Source organism: Equus quagga, chromosome 2, assembly GCF_021613505.1.
Source record: "Equus quagga isolate Etosha38 chromosome 2, UCLA_HA_Equagga_1.0, whole genome shotgun sequence".
In the NCBI taxonomy this organism is placed as follows: Eukaryota; Metazoa; Chordata; class Mammalia; order Perissodactyla; family Equidae; genus Equus; species Equus quagga.
The window spans coordinates 92217885-92240455 of NC_060268.1; the positions used below are offsets into that span (position 1 = coordinate 92217885).

Sequence of the window (22571 nt, forward strand, 5' to 3'; positions counted from 1 at the left end):
AGGGGCGCAGGCTGCCGCGGGGCTGCGCGGGGCGCGGCGCGGGCTCCGGGCCGGCGGGCGGCGCCCCTGAGGCCCTGCGCTCCGCCTCCCGGCGCTCGGCCTCGGCCGGCGGGTTGTCGATGTCCCGGAATTCGCTCTCGGGCTCCATCAGCGACAGCCTGGGGAGCTGAGGGCCAGACAGCCGCGTTAGGGGCCCGGCTCGGCCCTCGGTCCTGCGCCTCCCACCCGCCGCCTCCCCTGGGCGGCCGTCCGGGCGCGGCTGGGTCGTAGGACAGGGGCCTCCGGTGCAGCAGGATGGGATGTGCAAGGGAGACCGCTGAGGTTCTGCCCTCTCTGATGGTCTCCAAGGTCCAGACCCCAAGGCAAGGCAGGCAGCCCCTCTCCCAAAGTTTCTAGACCCCTCGGGCCTCCCCCAGGGGTCCCTCAGTGGGAGGCCAGTGGCTTTCCTGGCCCTTCTTGGGCCTGAGTTGTGGACTACGCACGGCCCACACATGCCCCAGCCAGCGTGAGCGTGCTATGCCTGGTCGTGTTTGGGGCCAGGGTGAACAGGCATGCCTCTTGGTGGGAGTGAGTGACTGAGGAACCCATCCCCCTTGCCAGCTCTGAGGGGGCCTCCTGCCCTGCCCAGCCCTCCCAGAACCTGCACAACCTGTAACTTGCTCTGGGAAGGGACCCAGGGACTCCCAAAGGGACAGTATTGGCATCCCTTGGGTTTTTCCTGTTGGTGCTAGGTGACAGAATTGGGATGGGGGCCACTGCTGTCCCCTGGAACATAGCTTCCCTCCTAGGGATGCCCCGGAACCCTCCCTCCACCCCCTTTCCAGGGAGCAGCATGCAGACCCTCCAGGTCCTTCAGGTGCGAGCCAAGAGGGGAGGGCTACTGGGGACCCCAGACTGACAGTGGGAGACCTCTCCACCAGCAGGTGGGAAGGAGAGATGTGGGGAAAGGTCTCAGGCCAGGGCCACGGGGCTCTTTCCTCTTGGGCCTGGGAAAGGCCCAGTCAAGGCCATGGTGTGTCAAAATGTTTCTGGGTCACGAGGATCAGAGGAGGGCCACCAAGGAGGTGGGGGAAAGGAGGGCACCTGTGGCCCATCAGTCACATCTGCGTTCTGTCCTGTCCAGGCCCTGAGGGGGAGGGAGGGTGACGGCGGGAGGGGGGACTCACCGGCACGTAGTGCACCACCGTGTCCACCACGTTGTCAGTAACACCCTTCAGGGCGTCGGACAGCGACATGGCCCTCCCCTTGGTGGAGGAGGCAGGGCGGGCTGGTACGAGGTGCAGCACCCTCCCTGCGGTGCCCAGCACGGCTGCAGGGGCCCAGGTCACGGCCGAGATGGTGCCCTGGAGGGCCTTCTGCAGGCCATGTGCCACACTGCCCAGGAGGCCTTGCGGACTGGGCTGGGCTGCTCCCTGGGGACCAGAGCAAGGTCAGTGCCTCCTGCAGGGACTGCCCTGACCCTTCCCCTCCCCACCATCCCCAGAGCTAGAGGGGAAAGAACGTGGACACCAAAAAGAAAAAACTGTAGCCTTGGCTCTGCCGTTAGCTGTGTGGCCTTGGGCAGGTCCTTTGCCCTCTCTGAACCTGTTTCTTCATCTGCAAAATGGGGACGACCATCTCTACCCTGCTTATCTTATGGGGTTGGTGTGAGGCTCAGCTGAGAGAATAGCAGGGAAGGGCTTTGTTAGCTGGGCGTTTGGGGGCGAAGTGAAGAGTGCTGCATCCATGGACCAGGTCCCTGTCCCCTTTCACCCTGGGCCTCTGCTTCTCGCCCCCTCTGGGCTGTGGGACCTTGAGGGTCCTGCATCCCCAGGTAGGCCCCGCTCTCTCCCTCACCTCGCCAAGCTTGTTCTCCTCGGCCTCTGATTCCTCCTCCTCCTCCGTCTCTTCCCCCGCTGTGTCTGCCTGGTCCTCGTGGTCCTCCTCCTGGGAGCCCATGAGGCTGTGCAGCCGGGACACCCGCACCCCGCTCTGCCGCCGGGACACCACCTGCATGGCCGCGGACGCGCCCCACTGCGCCAGACTGCTCTGCGGGAGCGAAGCGGGCAGGCGTCTGGCTTCACGCCCCTGCCAGAGGCCGGCGGGACCAGCAGCCAGAGTCCCTCACCCCCCGGGTCAGGATGGGGAGGTGAGCAGGGCCTGGCCCCCGCAGACTGTTCTTGAAACTTTTCACTGAGTGATAACTTACGTACACTAAAGTGCACACATCTTTAGGGAACAGCTCTGTGGATTTTTACAGGTACACACCTATGCACCCGCCACAGCTCGAGATAGAGACCATTTTCAACACCCTAGCAGCCTCCCTGGGCCCCTGACCCGGTCAGTACCCTCCAGGGGTGACCACATGCATTGGTTTTACCCATGTTTGAACTCTGTACACACGGACTCATACAATGCATGTATTCGTCCATGAAGAGGTTCTTTCCTTCAACATTAGGTTGTGAGATTCATCCATGTTATTACACATTGGAGTGGTTCCTTCTTTTTCATTTCTGTGTAATATTCCATTGCATAAATATACTGCAATTTACCCATTCTACTGTTGATGGGCATCTGTGTTGTTTCCAGTTCTTGGCTAAGGATAAAGCTGATGGAACATTGTTGACGTGTATTTTGGGGGACATAAGCTCTCAATTCTGTTGGGTGGGGTTGCTAGGTCATGGGGGATACGTAGGTTTAGCTTTAGAAAATGCTCCTTGCAGATCTTTAGAGAGTGAGAACACCAGGTGGGCCAGGGTGTCCCGTGGGAGGAGACCCACCTGGGCAGGGGGCTGGCATCCCCTGAGGCACAGCCCGGCTCATCCCAAGCCCCCAGGGAGCCCCACAAAGAAGGCGGCCCTATTATACAATGTCAGGGGACCCTGTTATATTCCATGTGAAGGGTGGTGCCCCTGAGGTTGTGTGGCCTGTGGGCCCTCTTCCCCGCGGGCCAGGCCAGGCCGGGGAGTCAGTCTCATTCAGCCCCATTGGTGAGTGACCCCCAGTGCAGGTGACAGAGGGAACTACTACTCCTGTGTGCCCATGGGAACCACAGAACCCGCACAGCAGCTTCTCAGCAAACACTTGCTGGAATGGACGCGCCAGGCCTGACGACACTTTGAAAAGTCTCACCCAAATGACGGCTGAGAGTGGTTATCTTGTTTGCTGGGCTTTATCTTTTGATGTTGTTTTTATTTCTTTTCTTGGCCTTAGTTTCTTATGAAAAGATCCGGGCTATCTCTGCTAAAATACACAGAGAGATGGGGGCGGTGCGCGGGGGAGGTAGCCCCACCTGGGCCTAGAAGAGGCAGCCCTACCTCGGGTGCAGTGGGATGCAAATTAGAAGCCTCTAGAAGGGAGATCAGAAACATGGGGGCCATTAGGGATGTGGCCCAGCTGGGGCTCTTCCCACCAGAAAGGGTTTTGTGCCCTGTTCCTAGACCTAACGTCCCAGCCCAGGCTGGAAGAGATGTTCCCGGGACAGAGGCGGGAGATGGGAGGGACCAGGAGGCCCGCCTGGCTCCCAGGCCTGGGGTCAGTCCACGTGCAGGGCAGACACTCACCAGGGGCGCCACACCAGGGATCCACATGGCCAGGGCGTGGCCCTGCCTCAGCGCCTGGGCTGTGGTCTGGAAGGCGTGCCGAGAGAGGGTGTTGGCCAGGGCCCCAACCCTGCTCACCAGGCTGGCCTTGGCCTTGGGAGGCTCCTGGGCCTGCTGGTGTCCTGGGGCAGCGGCTGGGTAGGAGTTTGGGACAAAAGAAGGGAGGACAGGTCAGAGAGGGGCTGGGGCAAGCCGGGGGTGTCTAGGGTTGAGAAAGGGTTGTCCTGGCTCCACCACAAGCTTGCTGGTGACTTGAGCAACTGGCTTCCCCACTTATAAATGTGGAGGGGGCTAAATGAGGTGAGATCCATCTGAAAAACCCACCCACCGGACCTCCCCTGTGGGATGAGCACTTGCCGATTTTGCTAATTCCCATGCAACAGAGGAGGCCAACTCGCTCCCCAGGGCGGGTCTGCCAGCCCCCTAGTGGCAGATACCTGACTCTTTCTCCGCTGGCGGGAGGAGGAACTCAGCAACCTTCTCAATGCCGCCCAAGGCCAAGTCGGCCCCTCCAGAGGCCAGCCGGCCCACTCGGGTGTTGGCGGCATATTCGGCAGTGTCTTTGGCCACCCCCCAAGCGAGCTCACAGCCGGCCAGAGCGGCCTCCAGGACCTTGTCTGAGGTGCTGGCAATGGGGACGCTGATGCTGTTCCTGGCGCTGCGAAGGCGGGTGGAGATGGTGTCCTTCAGCTCAGAGGCGATCTGGGGGAGCGGGAAGGAGGGTCAGGCACGTGGGTCTGGTGGGCCCTGAGCCCAGCTTCCAGGAAGGCAATATTTGGGCGCCTGGATTAAGCTGAGCTTTAAAGGGAAAGGCTCTGACCCGCCCTGTGCTGACCACCCAGACACTGGCCTCTTTACCCCGTTTCTGCCTGTCGAGATCCTAACCATCCTGTGAGGATGCCCCAAAGGCCATCTCCTTGATGACGCCTATCCTGATACCCTCCTGCAGAGGAGGCATCTCCTCTTCTACATCCCTCTGCTGTGTCCTCCATCCTTCCCTCAGAACACCGTGCACACACCCATCTGCGTTTATATTGCTTTATAGACGTGGGTGATCTTCCTACAAGTTCTGCCCGGGGGACATCACTAGTTTGCTCAGTTGTAAAATGAGGATAAGCACCTGGTCCCAGAGGATGAAGTGAGAGGGCTCCCTAAATCACGAGCTGCGTGGGGCAGGGCTCAGTGGGATGGATAAGTAGGAGATGGAGGCTTATTCCCCAGAAGCACCTGACACGGCCCTTTCCAACGCAGATACCCAGTGAATGTACAGCCAAGTGAAGTGCTTTTTCCAGGCTTATGGCCCGTGAAGGGCTGGCTCTTAAGGACATGGGCCTGTAGTCCTGCGGTCTGAGGAGGGTGACCCATCTCTCAGGTGGCTGTAGTTGTCAGGTGGTCCTGTGCAGCCCCCTGGGGGGTCCTGGTGGATGGGGTATCAGGAGCAGTGGGACCCACCCCAAGCTCCTGTTCGAGTTTGCCTCTGGGCTTGTGCTGCTGGTCCCCAAAAGCCTGCCTCCGTGTGGCCCCCAGGAGGAGGAAGGGGCACGTTGCCTGGCCTTAGGGGCAGCCCTCCCCACAGAAATGGAAGACGCACGGTTACAGCATCGTCAGCTCGCGCCCTCTCCTTCCTCCAGAGGCAGTGACGACAGAGTGTGGGGCGTGGTGGAGGAGAGGGAGGGGCTCACCTTTTCAGGAGGGTACTGGAGGGCTGGGATCTTCTCCTCCAGGTGGTCCAGGCCTCGGCAGGCCAGCTCGTTGGCAGCTGTGACTGGAAGAGAAGGGCCATGGGAGGTGAGCCCTGCCTCCACCGTGAGAACTAGCAGTGCCCTCTGTGCCAAGGAAGGTGCCCGGGAGCCCTCAGACCCCCAGCCCTGCTGCCTCCAGAGCAGCTCGGGACCTGAGGCCCTCTGCGCCTTTAGCCCCGTCTGCTGCGACTCCTTGAGACCAGGCTGGTGGCTTTCCGGGTGCAGGAACTCTGGAGGCCGGCCGACTGCACTCAGAGCCCAGCGCCTGCACCTGCAGCGTGTGGCTCAGGCAAGTCACAACCTGCCTGACGCTCGGGTTCCTCTTTTGTAAAATGTGGACTAATGGGGCCCAACTTGCAGGGTTGTTGCGAGGAGAAAGTGACGGAAACCATGTGAATCACCAACAAATACTGGTCTCTCCCTCCCGGGCTCTCTGGAGGAGCATGAGAAAGGACAGCAGAGGTGTGAGGGGAGGGGTGGCAGGGCCCTAGGGCAGGCCTCGGTGGGACCAGGCCTGGTGCTACTTAGTTCTGGAGGTGACCAGCCCCCAGCCACAGCGGTCCAGGTCCCAGACTGTCCGTGGCCCTCCCTTTTACCCTCTAGGAGTGAGAGCGTCAACAGTGGGCAGAGGGTCACAGGGAGGAGAAAGGAGCTGCCCCCAGAGAGCAGGGCCAGCGCCAGAAGATGTGAGTGCTTCCAGAAGACACTGCCCAGGGGCTGCTGGGGATGTGCGCTCTGCATTTGCAACCACGGAGAGCAGTTTGCAAGGATATTTGCATATACTCCTCCATATATTCTTTCTCCAGAGATCCTATTTTTCTTTACAAAATTCTCAAGTAGCAGAAAGCCCAGATGACTTGGCCATCTTCTGATTGGGCAAAATGAGACCCAGGGAAATTATTTAAGGAGCTTGCAGGCAGGAGGGCTGGCTCAGGGCCTGGGTCTTCTTTGCATCTGTCCTCTCCTGTCTGCTGTGCAGAATCCTCAGATACGCCTATTTCTCTAATGAGATCTCTAATGAGATGGTGGGAGGTCCTAGACTTCTTAGTGCTGCTGGAATTTCCCGCAGGCCTGTTAAGAGCTGTGCCTTGGAGGCATATTTTCAAATGGGCAGAACACTTTGAACAGGGCAGGTCTAGTGAGGTCCTCATGGACCCTTGTCCTCCACCTCCAGGGATCTGGCTGGTAGCTCTCTGTTGCCCCTGCCTGTCAAGAGCTGGTACCACCAGCTGCTGGGCCCAGAGGGATTCCCCTCACCCTCACCCTCTCTCCAGCCCTGCGAGGCCCACACTCGTGCCCACTGCCCCTGCCTCTGTGCCAGACTCTGCTAGTTCCTGCGGATGCTGATGCTGGATTTGGAGCTAAAGTGGGTGTCTGGTCTGCCACGGGCCCCATTCCCACCACCGCCCACATAGCTCTGCCCATCCCTTCCCCTTGCCAATTCTTTGGCCCATCATTGCTATCCTAGGAAAATGTCAGCTGGGCTCTAGAGGAGGCATCTATAGATGAGATCTCTATCTATATCTACATCTACATCCATCCATATCTGTAATGAGAAGACCAAGTCATGAGATGTAGGCAGTCAGGCAGACAGGTAAAAAGGCAGACAGACAAGCAAGCTATCAGATGACCAGATAGACTGACGGGTGGACAGACAGACTGGCAGGCAGGCAGTGAGCATTGGTGAAAGGGCAGGCAGCCTCCGAGCGCCACGAGGACTTACACTGGGTGGACAGCCTGCGCACCACTGGCTCCATGCTCCAGGCCGCCAGGCTGCCGGCGCCCTGCACACCCTTCTCGTAGGCATTGCACACAGAGGCCACCAGGGGGTGGGCTTCCTTGGTGCTGGTGTAGGTTTTCTGGAAGCACGCGCAGGTGCCGCTCACCACCGGGAGCTGCAGGACCCGCTGCAGCACGTTCTCCTGCTCCTGGCATGGAAGGAGGAAAGGCATTCAGCTTGTCCGCCCTCTCTTTCCCACCTCCCAGGAGAGTGGGCTGAGGGTCACAGAGCCCACTGGTGGGGCTAGCCAGGGTCCAAGTGACCTAGGAGGGACCCAGGCCAGCGAGGTCTCTGGATGCCCACAGGAAAAACAAGAGCCAGCCTTCCATGCTCTCCTGGTCACAGTCCAGGCTTTGCAGAGCTGCTGAGGCCATCTCCATCCTCCAGGGGCCTTCCAGCCCACCCCTGGTAGAGAGCAAGCATGTCAGCATATCTGTCTAGAGTTTTCGTCCACCTTGGATTGGTGGCTTCATCTAAACGTTTCTGTGGTCTTTCTGGGACACTGCCTCCCCGCCTGTGCATGCTGTCCCACTGCCCAGAATGCTCCCCTCCCCTCCCATGGCCTTCTGTCTGGTGAGATGCCATCACTTCTTCTGCAAAGCTTCCTGACTCTCCTCCCTCACATCAGAAGCCACCACTTCCTTCCCTGGGCTGTCTCCAGCTTCGTCACATGGTGCTGCGATCATGTGCGTACTTGTCTCTCGCCCGGGACACTGTCATCTTGGTGTTTCCAGGGCCTCGCCTAGAGCCTGCAGAGTAAGGTCAGTTGAATAAATGCAGCACTGTCAGGGCTGCACCTAGCAGAAGGCGTAAGTTCAGAACCACAGAATCTTAGTTCTCCAGGGGCCTCTGCAGCAAGGCTGCTTCCCAGAGCGTCTCTGGTCGGCCTGTATTCAGACGTCTCCATGGAAGCAGCTCACCCCTCACAGAGTGACCTGTGCCCCTCATTGGACAGCACTGCTGAGCTGAAATCTGCCTCCACCCTCTGCTCGATCCTCTGCCCTCTGGAACAACACTGAGCAAATCTATTTCATCATTTGTGGGCTGGCCCTTCGCATATTTGAAGGCAAATGTGTCTCCCTTTAGTGGTCCCTTCTCCTTGCTAAATAGCTCCAGTTCCTCACTCAGCCTACAAACGGCTCAGCACGCTCGTCTGTGATCCCCTCCTCTGGGCACGCTACACTTTGGTGTTGCCTTTCTTAATAATAACGAAACTTCAGGTCACGTAGGAATCTTAGTGAAGAAACACTAGTCTTTGAGTAAAAGAACATGGACTCTAGCGACACAGAGGGAAACATTTACTCAGTGCCACCATGCTCCAGCTCTGATGGGGTGCTTTGGTGCACATGACCCCATTTAATTCTAACGGCAACCCTCTGAGGTCAGCATTATCACCACCACTTAGCCGAGGATGAGGCAAAGACTCAGAGACATGAAGTGACTTAGCCAAGATCACACAGCTAGTAAGTGGCAGAGCCAGGATCCAACTCAGGCCTGAAATGGCACATCTGGGATTTGCTCCAAAATACCACAAAGGGGGGGAATGGATGGGGGTGAGGATGAGGCGGGATCGGCCGTGGATTCGTGGTTGTTGGGGCCAGTGAAGGGTATCATAGTCTTCCGTCTACTCTTACAAATGTTAAGAATTCTCCACATAAAAAGTAAAAGGAGAAAACTCCCCCGGTCTGACTCCCGCTTGAGCTCTCTCTGTAGCTTTGAATATGCCGCTCTCGCAGGTTCTGCCCTGGAGGCAAAGACCCAGCCTCTTCCATTTGTAGGAGGCTGAGTCAGAAGACTCGCTGGACAGCAGGCTGCAATAGTCTAGCTTTTTGTCTTGCAGGTGAGTTTGAAATTTGAACTGAAAAAAGATTATGACCGTAAACAAGAAAACCTCTTCTTGAACATTTTGGACAGAGACTTCAGAGTTGTTTCAGGCAAAGCCAAACAGGGAGGGAGGTCCCAGGAGGGAATAAGCCACCATCCGTCAGGATGGCTTAACTGTGCACTTGACCATTTTATGCTTCTCCGTGTTCTATGATTCGATACAGAACTTGCCATGGCGATTCCTAGTGCAAAAGTTAGTTAAAGCCTAACAGGACAAGGTGGGTATTGTATGGGTTCACAATTTTTAAGTTTCACTGTTTGAACTGTGCCTAAATCAGAGAGGCCTCGCCAGGAGGCATCAGATACACCTAAGAGTGTCAAACCACTCCAAGTCACAGTGAAAACCAGGCCAGACCCACACCACTGGACACACTGCCCTCCAACCCCTCCCCACGTACAGCTGCAGGGGCTGTGCACTCTGTAACTCCAAGAGGTGCCATTTACATGGACTACGACATGAACGATGGCCCTGGACTTACAGAGTGCCGTGGATCAGGACTGGGCACTCTCTGCCTGGGTACACAGAGCGTGGCTTCCGCATCAGGGCTTAGAGTACAGTAGGCCCCTTCCTGTCCTTTCCCTCCCAGCCAGTATTTCTGTCCTTTTTCTCCAAGGTGCTTAGTTTTTAATAGGCATCCTCCCCCCCAGATCCTCTAACAGCCCCCTGCAAAAGGAAGTGAGGGCAACAATAACTAGGACACGATGGTCAATGATCTACGACTTTAATCTAGATGTATCTTGTTCTGCCTCCCCTGACCCTGCCCTCCCTGTACCCCCGACACCCTCGGTTGTCCACCCCGTCCCCTATCAGCCCACATTACTCACAGGAAGGTCTCCCTCCAGCAAGGCCAGGTCCTTGTTGACTGCCATTGTAGCTCTTGAAGCTGCAAAGCAGAGGGCCCGTCAGAAAGCCCTCAGCCTGAGACCCACAGGGTCAGTCCCCTACCTCTCATGGCCACCAACTGGGCCCAGGCTGCCCGGGAGCTCAAGATTCCTGAACAGAAGGCATTAGGTTGGAGGGTAAATATCTTGGACAAGTGGCCACTCCTTCGAGTCCCCCAGGAATGAGTTGCCCCACAGCCTACTTGTCAAGACTGATGTTTCTTACAAGGGTTCAGGGTAAGAAATGAAAAATGAAGGTAGCTTTGAGAGATATGAGGTTTTAGATGAAGTCGAGGGGCTTTTAGATGAGAGTCCAAAAGAGACTAAAAGACTAAGTTTCAGATTTAGTCTTTTTTTTAATGAAAAAGTTCTGCGTTAATTCCTCTTTTTAAGGAAGCATATCCACCAGTCCTTCCCTCTGGCTCAACCAGGTGAGAAACAGTCACTCTTAAAACCAGCTATTTCAGCTGCGTTCTGGCAAAGGTGGTGGCCCCAGAGCACCTGCTCTGCGCTCTTGGTCGTTCACCTTGAGTAACCTCTCCTCAGCGGTCTCCCTGTAGCCCTCTTCATCCTCAGTAAAATTCCCAGGAGACCCTCACCCTCAACTTCTTCCCTTTAACTCAGAAACAAGCCAGGGAAGGCAGACGTCCCAGGACCCTCACACTCACTCCGGTGGATGCTGCCTCCGTCCCTCTGAGCCCAGGCCGCAGAGCGTGTCCTCTGGCAGAAGCGATCCCAGGAGCTCTAGGGAGCCTTGGACAACGCTACTGACACCTCCCAGCAAGAGGAGGGCAGAGAGGAAGAGAGAGCTGCTCAGCTGGTTGCCATGGTTACTTGACCCAGGGTCCCCTGGGCATATGCTAACTTCTGTAAGGAGATTTAGCCAACTAGGCGGTGGATCGCAGACCTGGAGGCCCAGGCTCGGAGTTGCTATTCCGGAGCCATGAAGTATCAGTTCTGTAACATATTTCTCAAAAAATCTGTTTTCCAGAAAGAAGGTGTTGGGATATTTGTCACTAAACTCATAAGCTCCAAAGTTCTATAATCTTTGGCTCCTTTTCCACAGAAGGTCCTGTGGGACCATTTTCACCCTATTTCCCTCATCACTTATTATCTACTGTCAAGAGGGAATCTTGAACAGTAAGATTTAAACCTGAACAGAGTTCACCTAAACGTACTACCCTTTGATTATGAAGATAAATTGCTCTCAGTGACAAAGAGAAGCGGAGCTGGGGGTTGACTCCTTAACAATCTTGCCTCTGGGGGAGGAATTTCAACCTCTGTAAATTCCTAGATCTCAAGAAAGTTTACGGACCTCTACCTGGTCTAAGATGCCACCAGAACATGCAGCAAGAAAGCCAACCAGATTTTGTCTGGTCTGGAAAAGGGACAGTGTCGACCAAGATTTTGTTACATCGACAGCATCCAGACAACCCAGGACCGTCACCTCCCAACCCTTCCTTAGCAACAAGTCGGGCAGGAGCCCAAATTCTAATCGGCGGCTTCAAAGATGATGGACTGTGGTGTAAGCCATGGTTTCTGGCTGTCTAAGGAGGGCCTTTTAATTAAAATGGGTAATAGGAAGACACAACCTATTTTCCTTGTTGGGAGAACTCTATCTATTGTTACCTCTCTACTGAGTTGTACGCTGTGGGCAATGGGAGGAAGAGGCGAGGGGTGGGGAGAAATGGAGCTTTATGGCAGATCCTTGGGAGTCAATTCTGTTTCTGTGATATAATAAACCAGGCAGTGAGGAGTCAGGAAAGGGAGGGGAGGCAAGCAGGGAGCCCCCAAAAGGAGTAATATAAAATGCGATGCATTTAATATTAACCCAACCTAGACTTTTAAAATATAAGACAGTAATGGAGAGGAAGGGAAGTATACAAAGAAGTGGCCTCTGCCCTCAGAGGACAAATTATCCATGCAGCTGTGTGTGGAACGCAACCTGGGCCAGAGGGCAGTTTAAGCAACTGGAGGAAGGGCTTTGGGCCAGAGGGAGCACAGGGCTCTCTGCCTGAAAGCTCTGCTGACAAAGCTGGTCCTTTGGCCGCTTCAGCTGGGAGTCCAGAATGTGGGTGAGAGGTGAAAAGTGGTGAAAGGGCCCAGGAGAGTCCCTCGGCGGCAGTCCGTTTCCCAGCAGCTTGAAGGACACAGAATTATCTTCTTTCTTCCCCATCCCTACCTGCCTCCCCCGCCACCACTGCATGAGCACAGGGCCCTCAGTCATCTTGGGCACAAGTGGATCCCAAAACTAAGCATGGCACTCAAACATTCGTTGTTGAATAAATAAATTCTCAGGCAACAATGCTCAGTGGCAAACGTGCTGGCCTGTACTCTGTTAGGGACGTCTTTGGTTTCTAGAATCCCTCATGACTGTGGTGGCTCGGAAGTGGGGATAGATAGTTAAAAAGGAGAAAGATGCACAGGGAGGGAGCTACCAGGGCACCACTAAGGTTTTCACGAACTAGAAGAGGTGGCATTTCCCAGACTCCCCACCACCCACCCCAACTTGCAGAAAACAGAAGTACCAAGATGGACACCACCGTAAGGTGCCACCGCGGATTCAAGGCCGACTTCTCCAGGCAGAAGGCAACGCCCCACCCACAGGGCTGACTGAGAGGGCCCTCTCTGGGGCAGCAGCCTGGATGTGTTGTCTTAGAGGTCTCCTTCAACCCAGATGTTCTACGTCTAAATCTTTCTTCATCCTCCTCCTCACACCGGATCTTCCCGGCGAGAACTCATTTTCCCAGAGCTCACCCTACCAACTGGGTAGGCTCTGATTAAGACTCTCTCTGGATCACCTCACCTTTAACTCTTCTCCATTCCCAGAACACATTCACAGACACACGAGTCAATTTTGTCTAGAAATTTATTAGACATAATTAATCTACTACAGTACAGGATCTGGACAAAGTAAAAATAGTTATTAAAACTTTCTATTTACCCTGATCTAGCAGCTTTCATTTCTCTTAAAATCCTCAAGATGTTCTTTCTCAAAAACCGTGTCTTGATGGATCACTTTAAAAATAGAGAGCCAAGGACCTGAGTCTCAATGACATTTACGGGAAATTTATTTAGTGCACGTTTCTTTTCTCATTTCCACTCAGACACATGAGATGGCTTTACCGGGAGGGCTGACGTATGCCTCCGACCCGATGGTATCCAATTTCTCTGCTTGACTTCCCTCAAATTAGAGGATCTGTAATCACAAATAAGAACCCAACACCCAAGACGGGAAGGAGGAGCACAGTGAGTGACTGTCCTCTTCACTGGCCCCTTACTGCCCCTGTCCACCCCCCCAACCCATCCACACACAGGAAGTTTGATTTATCATAGAAAATTCTGACCCTCCTACATTGAGAGTGCCCATCAAATTTTTTAACTGCATAAATTTTTATGAAACTTAATGTAGAAATGCCCAAACTGTTATATGGCTTTAAATAAAACAATCTAGCTGATACGTCTAGGTATAGTCTTAACTTTTGTAGAACAGAATACAAACCACTGACTGACAAAGGTTCTAAAAAAGGCTTTTCGCACAGGATTCTGGGGAGTCTCACAATGCCACGCGAGCAGGAAATACCATGCAGAGACCACTGGGTTGGGAGTTAGAGGAATGAGGTTCTGGCCTGTTTTTTTAACGTTAGCTTCCTCATCTGTCACAGGCTAACCAGAGGCACCTGTTGTGACCTTCCACATTATTTTTACCGCAAGTCCTTTCTATCTGCTTCAGATTCTACTTCTGGACAGAAGGACAGGAGTGCAGTGATGGAAGGGCCAGCAATTTCAGAGGCTACAAGCCCAACTCCCCTCCAGCCCGGCACTGGCATCTACGGAGGAAGGCAGGTAACTGATCAGAGGAATAAGGGGCCTCGACCGGATCTGAGAGACGGCTGTGCATCAGACCTACTGGATTCGTGCAAAAGCAGTGAGGCACACAGCCCAAAAGTCACTGCACATTAGTGCTCACTTGTTAGTCTGGGCCTTTTTCAATTTTTTTCTTTCAACTTTTATTCATTCAGCAAACACTAAGTGCATAAGAGATGATCAATAGATGTTACATGAAGGGAAAATACTCAGAAATTCAGAAGACACTCCAGCCCTTGAAATAACATACATAAATCTTCATGCTCTCCCCTTATCCATTCTTGGCCCCACCTCTGCTCACTTCGCAGGTCACTAAACGCTCACGTGAACAAGTCGTTAAGCACAGTGCGACACGGCCTGTGCCTAATGCAAACGTCCATTCCGCTAAGAGGTCACCGGTTAAAGCAGGTCCCAGTCGTCAGCCTGAAACCACCTCAGTGGGTCTTCAGCTTCATCTGCGGATATGCCACCGTGATGATGCCTGCTATAGAGGACACGAGACCTCCAAGGCCAATGAGGCCAGGATTAGACTTATAGATCCCCAGCTGGTCCAGAGGGTTCAGGACGTCACAGACGTTCTTCACCGTGTCCAGGAGCAAGGGAGGATGCTTCTTCAGAGACCGGAACAGGAGAAGGAGAAAGGACTGCAGCCACTCTGTTTCCTCATCAGCCACGCTGTACCCCAGAGGAACCTGGGATGATGATTCCTCCCTCTTTGCCCTGTCCTGTGCAACCTGTTCCATCTGCAGGGAGATTTCATACAGGTCCCTGAGCAGGCTCAGCAGGACAGAACAGCAGTAATGGCGGGCAGCCCACATTTGCCATTTCTCTTTGTTAACGCCAGAGGCGAGCCCCACGCTCCTCACCCAGAGGACGGTGTCACAGATGAAATAAATCACACGGTTCAGGTTGGCTAGCGTTAGGCAAAAACGGGGCACCAGGTCAGCGGCGTGAATGCTCTGCTGAGTTGCCTGCACAGCGTGTACCACGTTGCCCAGTCTGAACCCTGCAAGAAGAACCCGCGACAGTTACTAATTACTTCATAAGTATGTAACAGGAAGGCAGAATCCCTGTATGAGGGTGAGAAGCCAGTGCTGGTTTAACAGCTGGCTGTCGCTGAGGCTCAGTCTTTGCTCAGGAAAGGAGAAGGACGTTACAGTGTGTTAAGGACACCTAAAATGATCTGGAAGGCAAAAAAGACAGTGACTCTTTAAATTTATCACCTCCATTCCAGTGAATGCCTTAACGTTGACTTACAACACACTTCAGGCAAGATAGATCATGAGTGTGAATTGTTACATTCAATCATTCAATGTTACCACCCACGCTTCTTTAGAAGGAAGGTACTATGATAACATGACCTCCAGACGCAACATGCTTGTGGAGTGTCTGAGGCTTTACATTTTATTTACTTTCCAGACAAAAGATCACTTTTTAAAAAAACACTATTATCATTTTGCCATTTTCTGGTCCAAATCCCTTTTGGCTCCCTACTGTCAAGAAGACCAAGTAGAGATGGTAGGATTTAGTGGACATGACAATTAATATTGTCATCTGTGACTCCTGGTTGATTGAATCAATCATTGCAGGGCAGGTCCTTATCTAAGCAGGTAATTCAATTACTCAGGGAGGCATCAATCAACTCAGAGTGAGTCATAGTACTAAACACTACAGAGGACAAAAAATAAGTACTTTCCTTAAAGGACTATGTCTTAAGACTCAGCAAATGCTCAAAATTAGCTATCTCAGGAAACCTACAATCTCAGAAGAATGTTTGATATTATTTTGTCAAAAATAACACAAAACAGAATATGTAACGAATAATGCCTGGTTCTAGGTCTGGCTCTTGCACTAACTGGCTGAGTGACCTTGGGTTAAGTCCTTTCTGGACTTCAGAGACTAGTGACCTCTAAAGGACCTTTGCGCTCCAACATTAAGAATCTGAGAACAACTAATCCTGGTCTTTGAAGCCATCCAGAAACACTTACCCAACCTTCCCATCCTGCAGCCTGACAGCCTAAGTCTTCTCTCCGTCAAACTAATTTCCTCATTGATCCTTCAATGCAATGGTTTGCTCATAACAGTTCTGAAACTTCACCAGAGGGCACACCGCCCTTCAAGAATGCTCTCCTTCCTTCTCTCTCTAGCCACACCTCAAGTTCCACCTCTTCCAAAACACCTTTCTTTTCCTCTACCCCAGCCAACATATCTGGTACTAAATCTTACCATCTTATTTGTCCATGTGAACTGAGTTCTCCCAGAAAGCTCAGGACTATACCTATATGAAGTAGGTGCTCAAAAATAATTGATCAACATCTGATTTCTACGTTCCACTCTAACACCTCTACTTACCTACTGTAGCAACATATTGTTCTCATCAAACAGCTAGGAGTCAGGCATGCAACTGTTCTTATAAGTATGGGATTTTCCAGTACGCTTTATTATTAAAGTGAACGAAATGAGTGCAGAACACTGACTTCACTTTTTGCCTTTAACATGAAACCACCCCAGAAATGGTCTATTAAAATGTATCCATCCATTTCCTCTAGCAATCCCTCAAGAGAGGAAGAGGGAAAGACAAGAGGTCCGAGATAAAGCTATTCTGTTCTTCTAGGGAATACAAAGCGCTCCCAGAAGCCAGAAGCTCATGTCAGGGATTGCCAAAACATTTTGTGATTGTAAGAACTAAAGAAGAGGGGCCAGCCCAGTGGCTCAGTGGTTAAGTGTACATGTTCTACTTTGGCGGCCCAGGGTTTGCCTATTCGGATCCCGGGTGCAGACATGGCACCACTTGGCAAGCCATGCTATGGCAGGCATCCCATGTATAAAGTAGAGGAAGATGGGCACAGATGTTAGCTCAGGGCCAGTTTTCCTCAGCAAAAAGAGGAGGATTGGCAGCAGATGTTAGCTCAGGGCTAATCTTCCTCAAAAAAAAAAAAAAAAGAAAAGAAAAAGAACTAAAGAACTGACACACTGTACATCCCAGGGGTTATGATTAATCAGAAAGATACAGTGTAGCAACAAATGTGAACACAGGAGAGTGTGTGTGAATAGTCTGAAGCAAAACATTCAACCTTTCCGGCCTACGGTTCCATGACGGCAGTCTTACCAGTCGACTTCATCAATAAACCTGGCTGACTAGAAATTAACAATCTAGAAAGTATCTTGTGAATTACAGTGTCTGAGGATTCTACGCCAGGAGCCACTGTCCCTCAAGAGACAGGGTACTTACATTTACGGCCAGTGCTCACACTGGACTCCAGTTTCTTGAGCTTCATTACCACCTTCTCTTTGCCAGCTTTAGGCTCTAACAAATATCTAAGCAACATGCATGTGTACTGAGTAGCTCTGAAATGGAAAAAAAATGAGGAGAATGATTTACAAACCAAACAAAACTTGATTCATGAAGTAAGGGAAGGAGAGACATGTTTTGCTAAAGCTAAAGTTACCGACACTATTTCTCATGTAAGCTCTTACGAGAGCAAAGTTCTGCAATAGTCATCCACAGGGCCAAAGGGTAGGACATGTGACGGAAATGCAACACAAAGGTAACGAAGAGAACGACAACAATACAGTGAGGAGCCTTCAAAAGGCCTTCTGCTGGCACAGAGAAATGGATATAGTCAAAGCGGTAAACTGCACACGAATCTACCTCGTGTTAAGTCTGCAGAGTTTCATAATCTTTATTTTCTCCAGTGTAGAATGATTTTTCAGATTTATTTTTATCATGTAGTTAATCAACTTCTCATGTGACAGGACACACACTCAAACCAGAACCAAATGAAAAATCCACAGTTTGAAAATTGCTTAACATTTTATAAAAGGACCAAATACACACCAACACATAAATAAGTATAGATATGTTTTTATGTGTCTTTCAAAACCAATTAGCATTTTATATAAAATACAGACTCCTGTTTAATAATATAGTCATGGGCCCCATACTGACATTTTGGCCAACAATGGACCACGTATACGATGATGGTCCCATAAGATTACTACCATACAGCCTAGGTGTGTAGTAGGCTACACCATCTAGGTTCATGTAAGCACACGCTATGATGTTTGCATCATACGATGCAATTGCCTAACACGATTTTCTGAGAACATATCCCCATTGTTAAGCAACGCATGACTGTACTAAATATTCAATAAAGTGATTATTATCGTGACTACAAATAATAATGCCTTACAAACAGAAATACAAGTGAGAAATTTTATATCCCATAATCACACAGCTAAATTCATTTGGCGGTCTATTCAGCAAAGCAGGTGCCTGCTTCTTACGTCCTGTAACCGCATTTGAATGCAGTTAATATTTCTGCTATAAATATTATTCTCAATAAAAATGTGGCACACTTTCCAAAATGGTGAACCTGTTATCGGGGATGAAGTAAAAAGAAAAAAAAATCTCTCTCTTTCTCTCTCTCTCTTTCAAAGTATGCTTCCTGGTGAGGGGGCTCATGCTGGTCACTTCAATGAATCCCCCTTTCTCAGATTTGGTCTCATAATAGGAATGCGTCTAAAAACAAGGCATTATTTATGAGTGCCAGTTTGTTCACATAAGCAATAGATCACCAAGGGGATTGGGAAATGAATACCAGAGATCTCAGATCTTGCTGAATAAGGATATCCTAAACAATTATTTTACTAACCAATCTTGTTGATAAACCTAGCAGGGTACATTCTGTGTACACTGGGATTGTAGGCTTCTATTTTAATGAAGCTGTATATAATGCAACCATTTTTAAAATCTACCAAATTAATTAGAAAGGTAGTTTGTCTGGGTAGTTAAAGAGGTACGCCCTGAAGTCAACCGTGTGGATTTAAATCTCTCAGCTCTGCCACTTAGTACCTACAAATCTTTTGCTTTAGTTTCCCATCTGGGAAATGGGGATGATTTAAGCATTGCCCTCACAGGGTTGTGAAGCGGGTTAAGCGAGTTAACGTTGCAAGACACTGAGAACAGTATCTGGCATGAAGTCAGCTTCCAGAAGTATCATTATCGCAGCTATTCTTACTGGTCTGTTTGCATTAGCACCTGCACAGCCAGAAGAGGAGGAAAGGCTGTTAAACCAAACTGCACCATCCTTTCTCATTCTTGAGCAAGCATCAACCAAATTTCTAAAAGAAACATCATGAATTAATTGTCATGAAAGCCACCATAGCCGGTTACCAGGCGGTGCAGTCAGCGCCTCTCGAGCTCTCCGCAATGGATCTCGCTCCCAGTTTACATACTGTGCCCCGTGCCGCGTCTCATCGAGGGGGACGCGGCCGCCCGGGAAGATAAGGAAGATAAATGAGATTCCCGACTCTCCACGAGCGTTTCACGGGGTACTGGAAGCCACAACCCAGCGCTCGGCTTTCCCCAGACACAAACGCCAAACCCAAGCCCGTGTCTCTTACAGGAACCTCCTGGGAGGACCTGAGCGGAGCCCCCCGCCTGCCGCGGGCCCGGGCTGCCGACGAGGGGCGGCGGCCGCCGGCGCGGACTCACCTGAAGAGTCGGTCCCGGCCCTGGGTCTGGTTGGTGAAGCGTGTGAAAGCGTCCATAGCGCCCAGCCCAAAGGCCCGCGGGCCCGGGACTCGGGGCCCAGTGCTTCCGCGCGCCGCCGGTCCCCGCCCCCGGGGGCGGGCGCACTTCCTGAGAGCCGCCTCCAGGGCTTCCGGTCTGGACCGGAAGTGGTGGTTACTAAGGCGACGCCAAGCTGCTGGCCCAGGTGAGCGAAACCTCGGCTTCCGCCCTCGGGTGCAGCGGCTCCCCACGTGTCTGGGGCCCCCCTCCACGTCTGCGGTGTCCTAGACGGGGCTCTGAGGGGGTCCATCTCCCCAGCCTCAGGCATTCCGGGGCGCCCCGCGCCTCCCCTCCCCGCAGATCCCGGTGCCCAGCTTCCCAGGTGCATCCCCGAATGGCGATTCCCCTGAGCTTTTGCTTGGGGACGGCAGAGCCTAATCATTTCCCAGCTCTGTGCCTCTGTTTCCCTCGAGCAGCACCAGCTCCAGGTCTGCGGAATGAAATGGTTAGAGCAGAGAGAAACCGATTTGTGGAGTGTGTTTCTAGCTTGAGAGCCGGGTAAAGTGAGGAAAATTTCTGTTAGGATTATTGAGTACTGAAAGAAGATTGATACTTGAGGAAATCCTGAAAGGGTTATCGTGAACAACGTGGGGGCAAAAGTAGATGACGGTGAAACTGCACCACTGAAGTCCTTGTGTGGGACTTGAAGACACGGGGCCCCACCCATTCCGTAGCAGTAATTTTATAAAATGTGCCCCTATAATCACAAAGTAAGGTCATCTATTTTTGTAATCTTTATTCCCCTCGTGAGGCCTGCCCCTAACATTTGCAGGCCTGGGGTAAGAGTACAAATAGAGACCCACATATCATAGGTTTAAATATTTGGAAGTTTTAAATCAAGGTAACAAATTGTTAAGTAAAATATGTTCTGTTCTCCTACCTTGTGAAATATACAGTCATAATGATCTAGAAGTCCAGCTTCACATTCAGAATTCTTGAGCTTCTTGGAATCCCTGGGAAAACAGCTGGAATGTGGTACTGTGGGGAGAGCTGGTCCCCAGTCCTTTCCCACCCACTCTCTTCCCATCTTTGGCTCCCAGCTATATCACTGAGAGGGGCCCTGCTTACAATGTGTGGATACTTCGAGACGCACCCAAGTTTTGCCCGTACTCCTGCAAACAGCCATGCCTTGGCCACCTTTCAGGTCTAGGGGTGCACACCTTAGCAGCTGGTCTGCCCTCAGGAGAAAGCTGAGAAGGAGATTCATGCAGATCCTGACATCATTTGGGCAGTAAATTCCAGGTCTATAGGAACCCTGAACATGGTCTAGACTCCAGAAAGTGGTATCTAGGCTTCGGGTGGGTATATCCTCTTGACCTCACGAATCAGTCATCTTTTGCAGAGAGAAGTGCCTGGAAGCCATCCAGAAGTGTTTTCTAAGTTCACGTCCCAGGTCAGGGCAATACTGCAAGCAATGAGAATTTCTCAAGTGCTGGCCACTGTGCTAAGCTCTAGGCCTAGGGTAATAGACTAATGAAGGACATAAGTAAATAGAAAAGTACAACACAGTGATGTGTTAGATGATAGAGATGAGCACAGGGTGCTTCTAAATATGGATTTATATAGTCTGTTTTCTATACCTATAATTCTGCCTTTTCCACAAGATCATATAAATTGAATCAAATATAGCATGTAGTTTTTTCTATCTGATATCTTTCACTAAGCATAATGCGTTTGAGTTTCATCCATGTTGTGTATATCAGTAGTTTGTAATTTTTTATTGCTGAGTAGTATTCCATTGTATGGATGTACCATAGTTCATGATTTTCATATGAAGCGTAAGTCTTAATTTTTCTTGTGTAAGTATGTAAGAACAGGATGGCTGAATCATGTGTTAGGTGTATGTTCAACTTTGTGAGAGACAGCCAAATTGTTTTCCAAAGTCACTGTACTAGTTTGTATTCCCACTGAATATGAGATGTGAATGTGTGGGAGTTTATCTGTTCACCTATTGATAAACATTTGGGTTGTTCGAGTTTGTAACTCCTAACAAATAAAGCTGTAATGAATGTTCATGTCCCGGTTTATGTATGGACATATGTTTTCTGTTCCCTTCCATCACCGCTAGCTGTAGAAGGACTGGTTATTGTGGTTGGTGTATGTTTAACTTTTTAAGAAACTGTCAAACTGTCTTCCAAACCGATTGTACTGTTTCACTTTCCCAAAGTGGCTGGAAGAGTTCCAGTTTCCCCACATTCCCGAAAACGCTTGGCAGGGTCTATCTCCTCAACATTAGGCATTCTAATACGTGTAGTGGTGTCTCACTGTGATTTTAATAAGGACGTCGAACGTCTTTTCATGTGCCCATTTGCCATCTGTATATCTTCTTTGGTTAAGTGTCTGTGCAAACCTTTTGCCCGTTTTAAACAATTGGGTCGTTTCTTCTCTTATTACTGAGTTTTAAGAGTTTTTGAAATATTCTGGACACGAGCACTTTATCATATATATGACCTGCAAATATTTTCTCCCAGTTTGTGGACTACCTTTTATTCTCTTAACAGTGTCTTCTGAAGCACCTAAGTTTGTTTTTGAAAGGTTTAAATTATCCACTTATTCTTTTGTAGATTCTACTTTAATGTCATATCTGGGAAGTCTTTGTCTAACGAAAGATTGTGAAGGTTTTCTCCTAGGTTTTCTTCTAGAAGTTTTGTGGTTTTAAATTTTATGTTGAGGTTTATGATATACTTTGAGTTAATTTTTGTATATGATGCAAGGTATGTGTCAGAGTTCATTTTTTTCCATATGGATATCTAATTGATGCAGCATTATTTATTGAAAGGCCTATGCTTTTTCCACTGAATTATCTTTGCACCTTTGTCAAAAATAATCTGTCTATATATGTATGGGTCTAATTCTGTACTCCCTCTTTGGTTTCATTGATCTCTTTATCGATTTTGACGCCAATACCACACTGTCTTGATTACTATGGCTAATACCACACTGTCTTGATTACTATGGCTTCATAATAAGTCTTGAAATAGGTGGCATAAGTCTCCTAATTCTGTCCTCCTTTTTCTAAGTTATTTTGGCTATTCTAAGTACTTTGCATTTCCATAGGAAGTGTAAAATCAGCTTCTTAGTTTCTAAAACCTAAAAAATGCCAGGTGGGATTGTCACCGGGATTGTGTTCACTTTATAAAGCAATTTGGGGAGAATTGACATCTTAACAAAATTGAGTCGTCTGTCCTATGAATAAGGTATTTCTGTCCATTTATTTAGGTCTTCTTTTATTTCTCTCAGCAATATTTTACAGCTTTCAC

The 22571-nt window shown here is 50.6% G+C and overlaps 3 protein-coding genes across 11 annotated transcripts in view; 1 reads left to right on the top strand and 2 right to left on the bottom strand.

Annotated features, from left to right (window-relative positions):
- Positions 1–9971, bottom strand: part of PLIN1 (perilipin 1) — an 11065-nt gene extending 1094 nt beyond the window's left edge. Inside the window, exons 1-8 of the mRNA XM_046652778.1 lie at positions 9813–9971; positions 7047–7251; positions 5264–5346; positions 4019–4283; positions 3543–3715; positions 1837–2028; positions 1167–1412; positions 9–166 (exon numbers count right to left, since the gene is read on the bottom strand). Coding sequence (XP_046508734.1) covers positions 9–166; positions 1167–1412; positions 1837–2028; positions 3543–3715; positions 4019–4283; positions 5264–5346; positions 7047–7251; positions 9813–9857 — 1367 coding nt within the window. The 5' untranslated portion in view covers positions 9858–9971. The remainder of the gene's footprint in view (positions 1–8; positions 167–1166; positions 1413–1836; positions 2029–3542; positions 3716–4018; positions 4284–5263; positions 5347–7046; positions 7252–9812) is intronic.
- A 2749-nt stretch (positions 9972–12720) lies between these two features.
- On the bottom strand, positions 12721–19353 carry PEX11A (peroxisomal biogenesis factor 11 alpha). Of its 2 annotated transcripts, XM_046654315.1 has the most exons (4): positions 19234–19351; positions 16969–17084; positions 14603–14742; positions 12721–14479 (listed from the first exon to the last, which is right to left on the bottom strand). In XM_046654315.1, the coding sequence occupies exons 1-4, from the start codon at positions 19287–19289 to the stop codon at positions 14171–14173; spliced, it is 621 nt and encodes a 206-aa protein (XP_046510271.1). In that variant the 5' UTR covers positions 19290–19351; the 3' UTR covers positions 12721–14170. The 2 variants fall into 2 exon arrangements, with proteins under 2 accessions (XP_046510271.1, XP_046510270.1); XM_046654314.1 differs by having other exon boundaries at positions 12721–14742; positions 19234–19353.
- A 59-nt stretch (positions 19354–19412) lies between these two features.
- Positions 19413–22571, top strand: part of WDR93 (WD repeat domain 93) — a 51729-nt gene continuing 48570 nt past the window's right edge. For all 8 annotated transcript variants that reach the window (XR_006887690.1, XR_006887691.1, XM_046655253.1 and 5 more), the window contains exon 1: positions 19413–19456. The gene's annotated coding sequence lies outside the window, so the exon portion shown is untranslated. The remainder of the gene's footprint in view (positions 19457–22571) is intronic.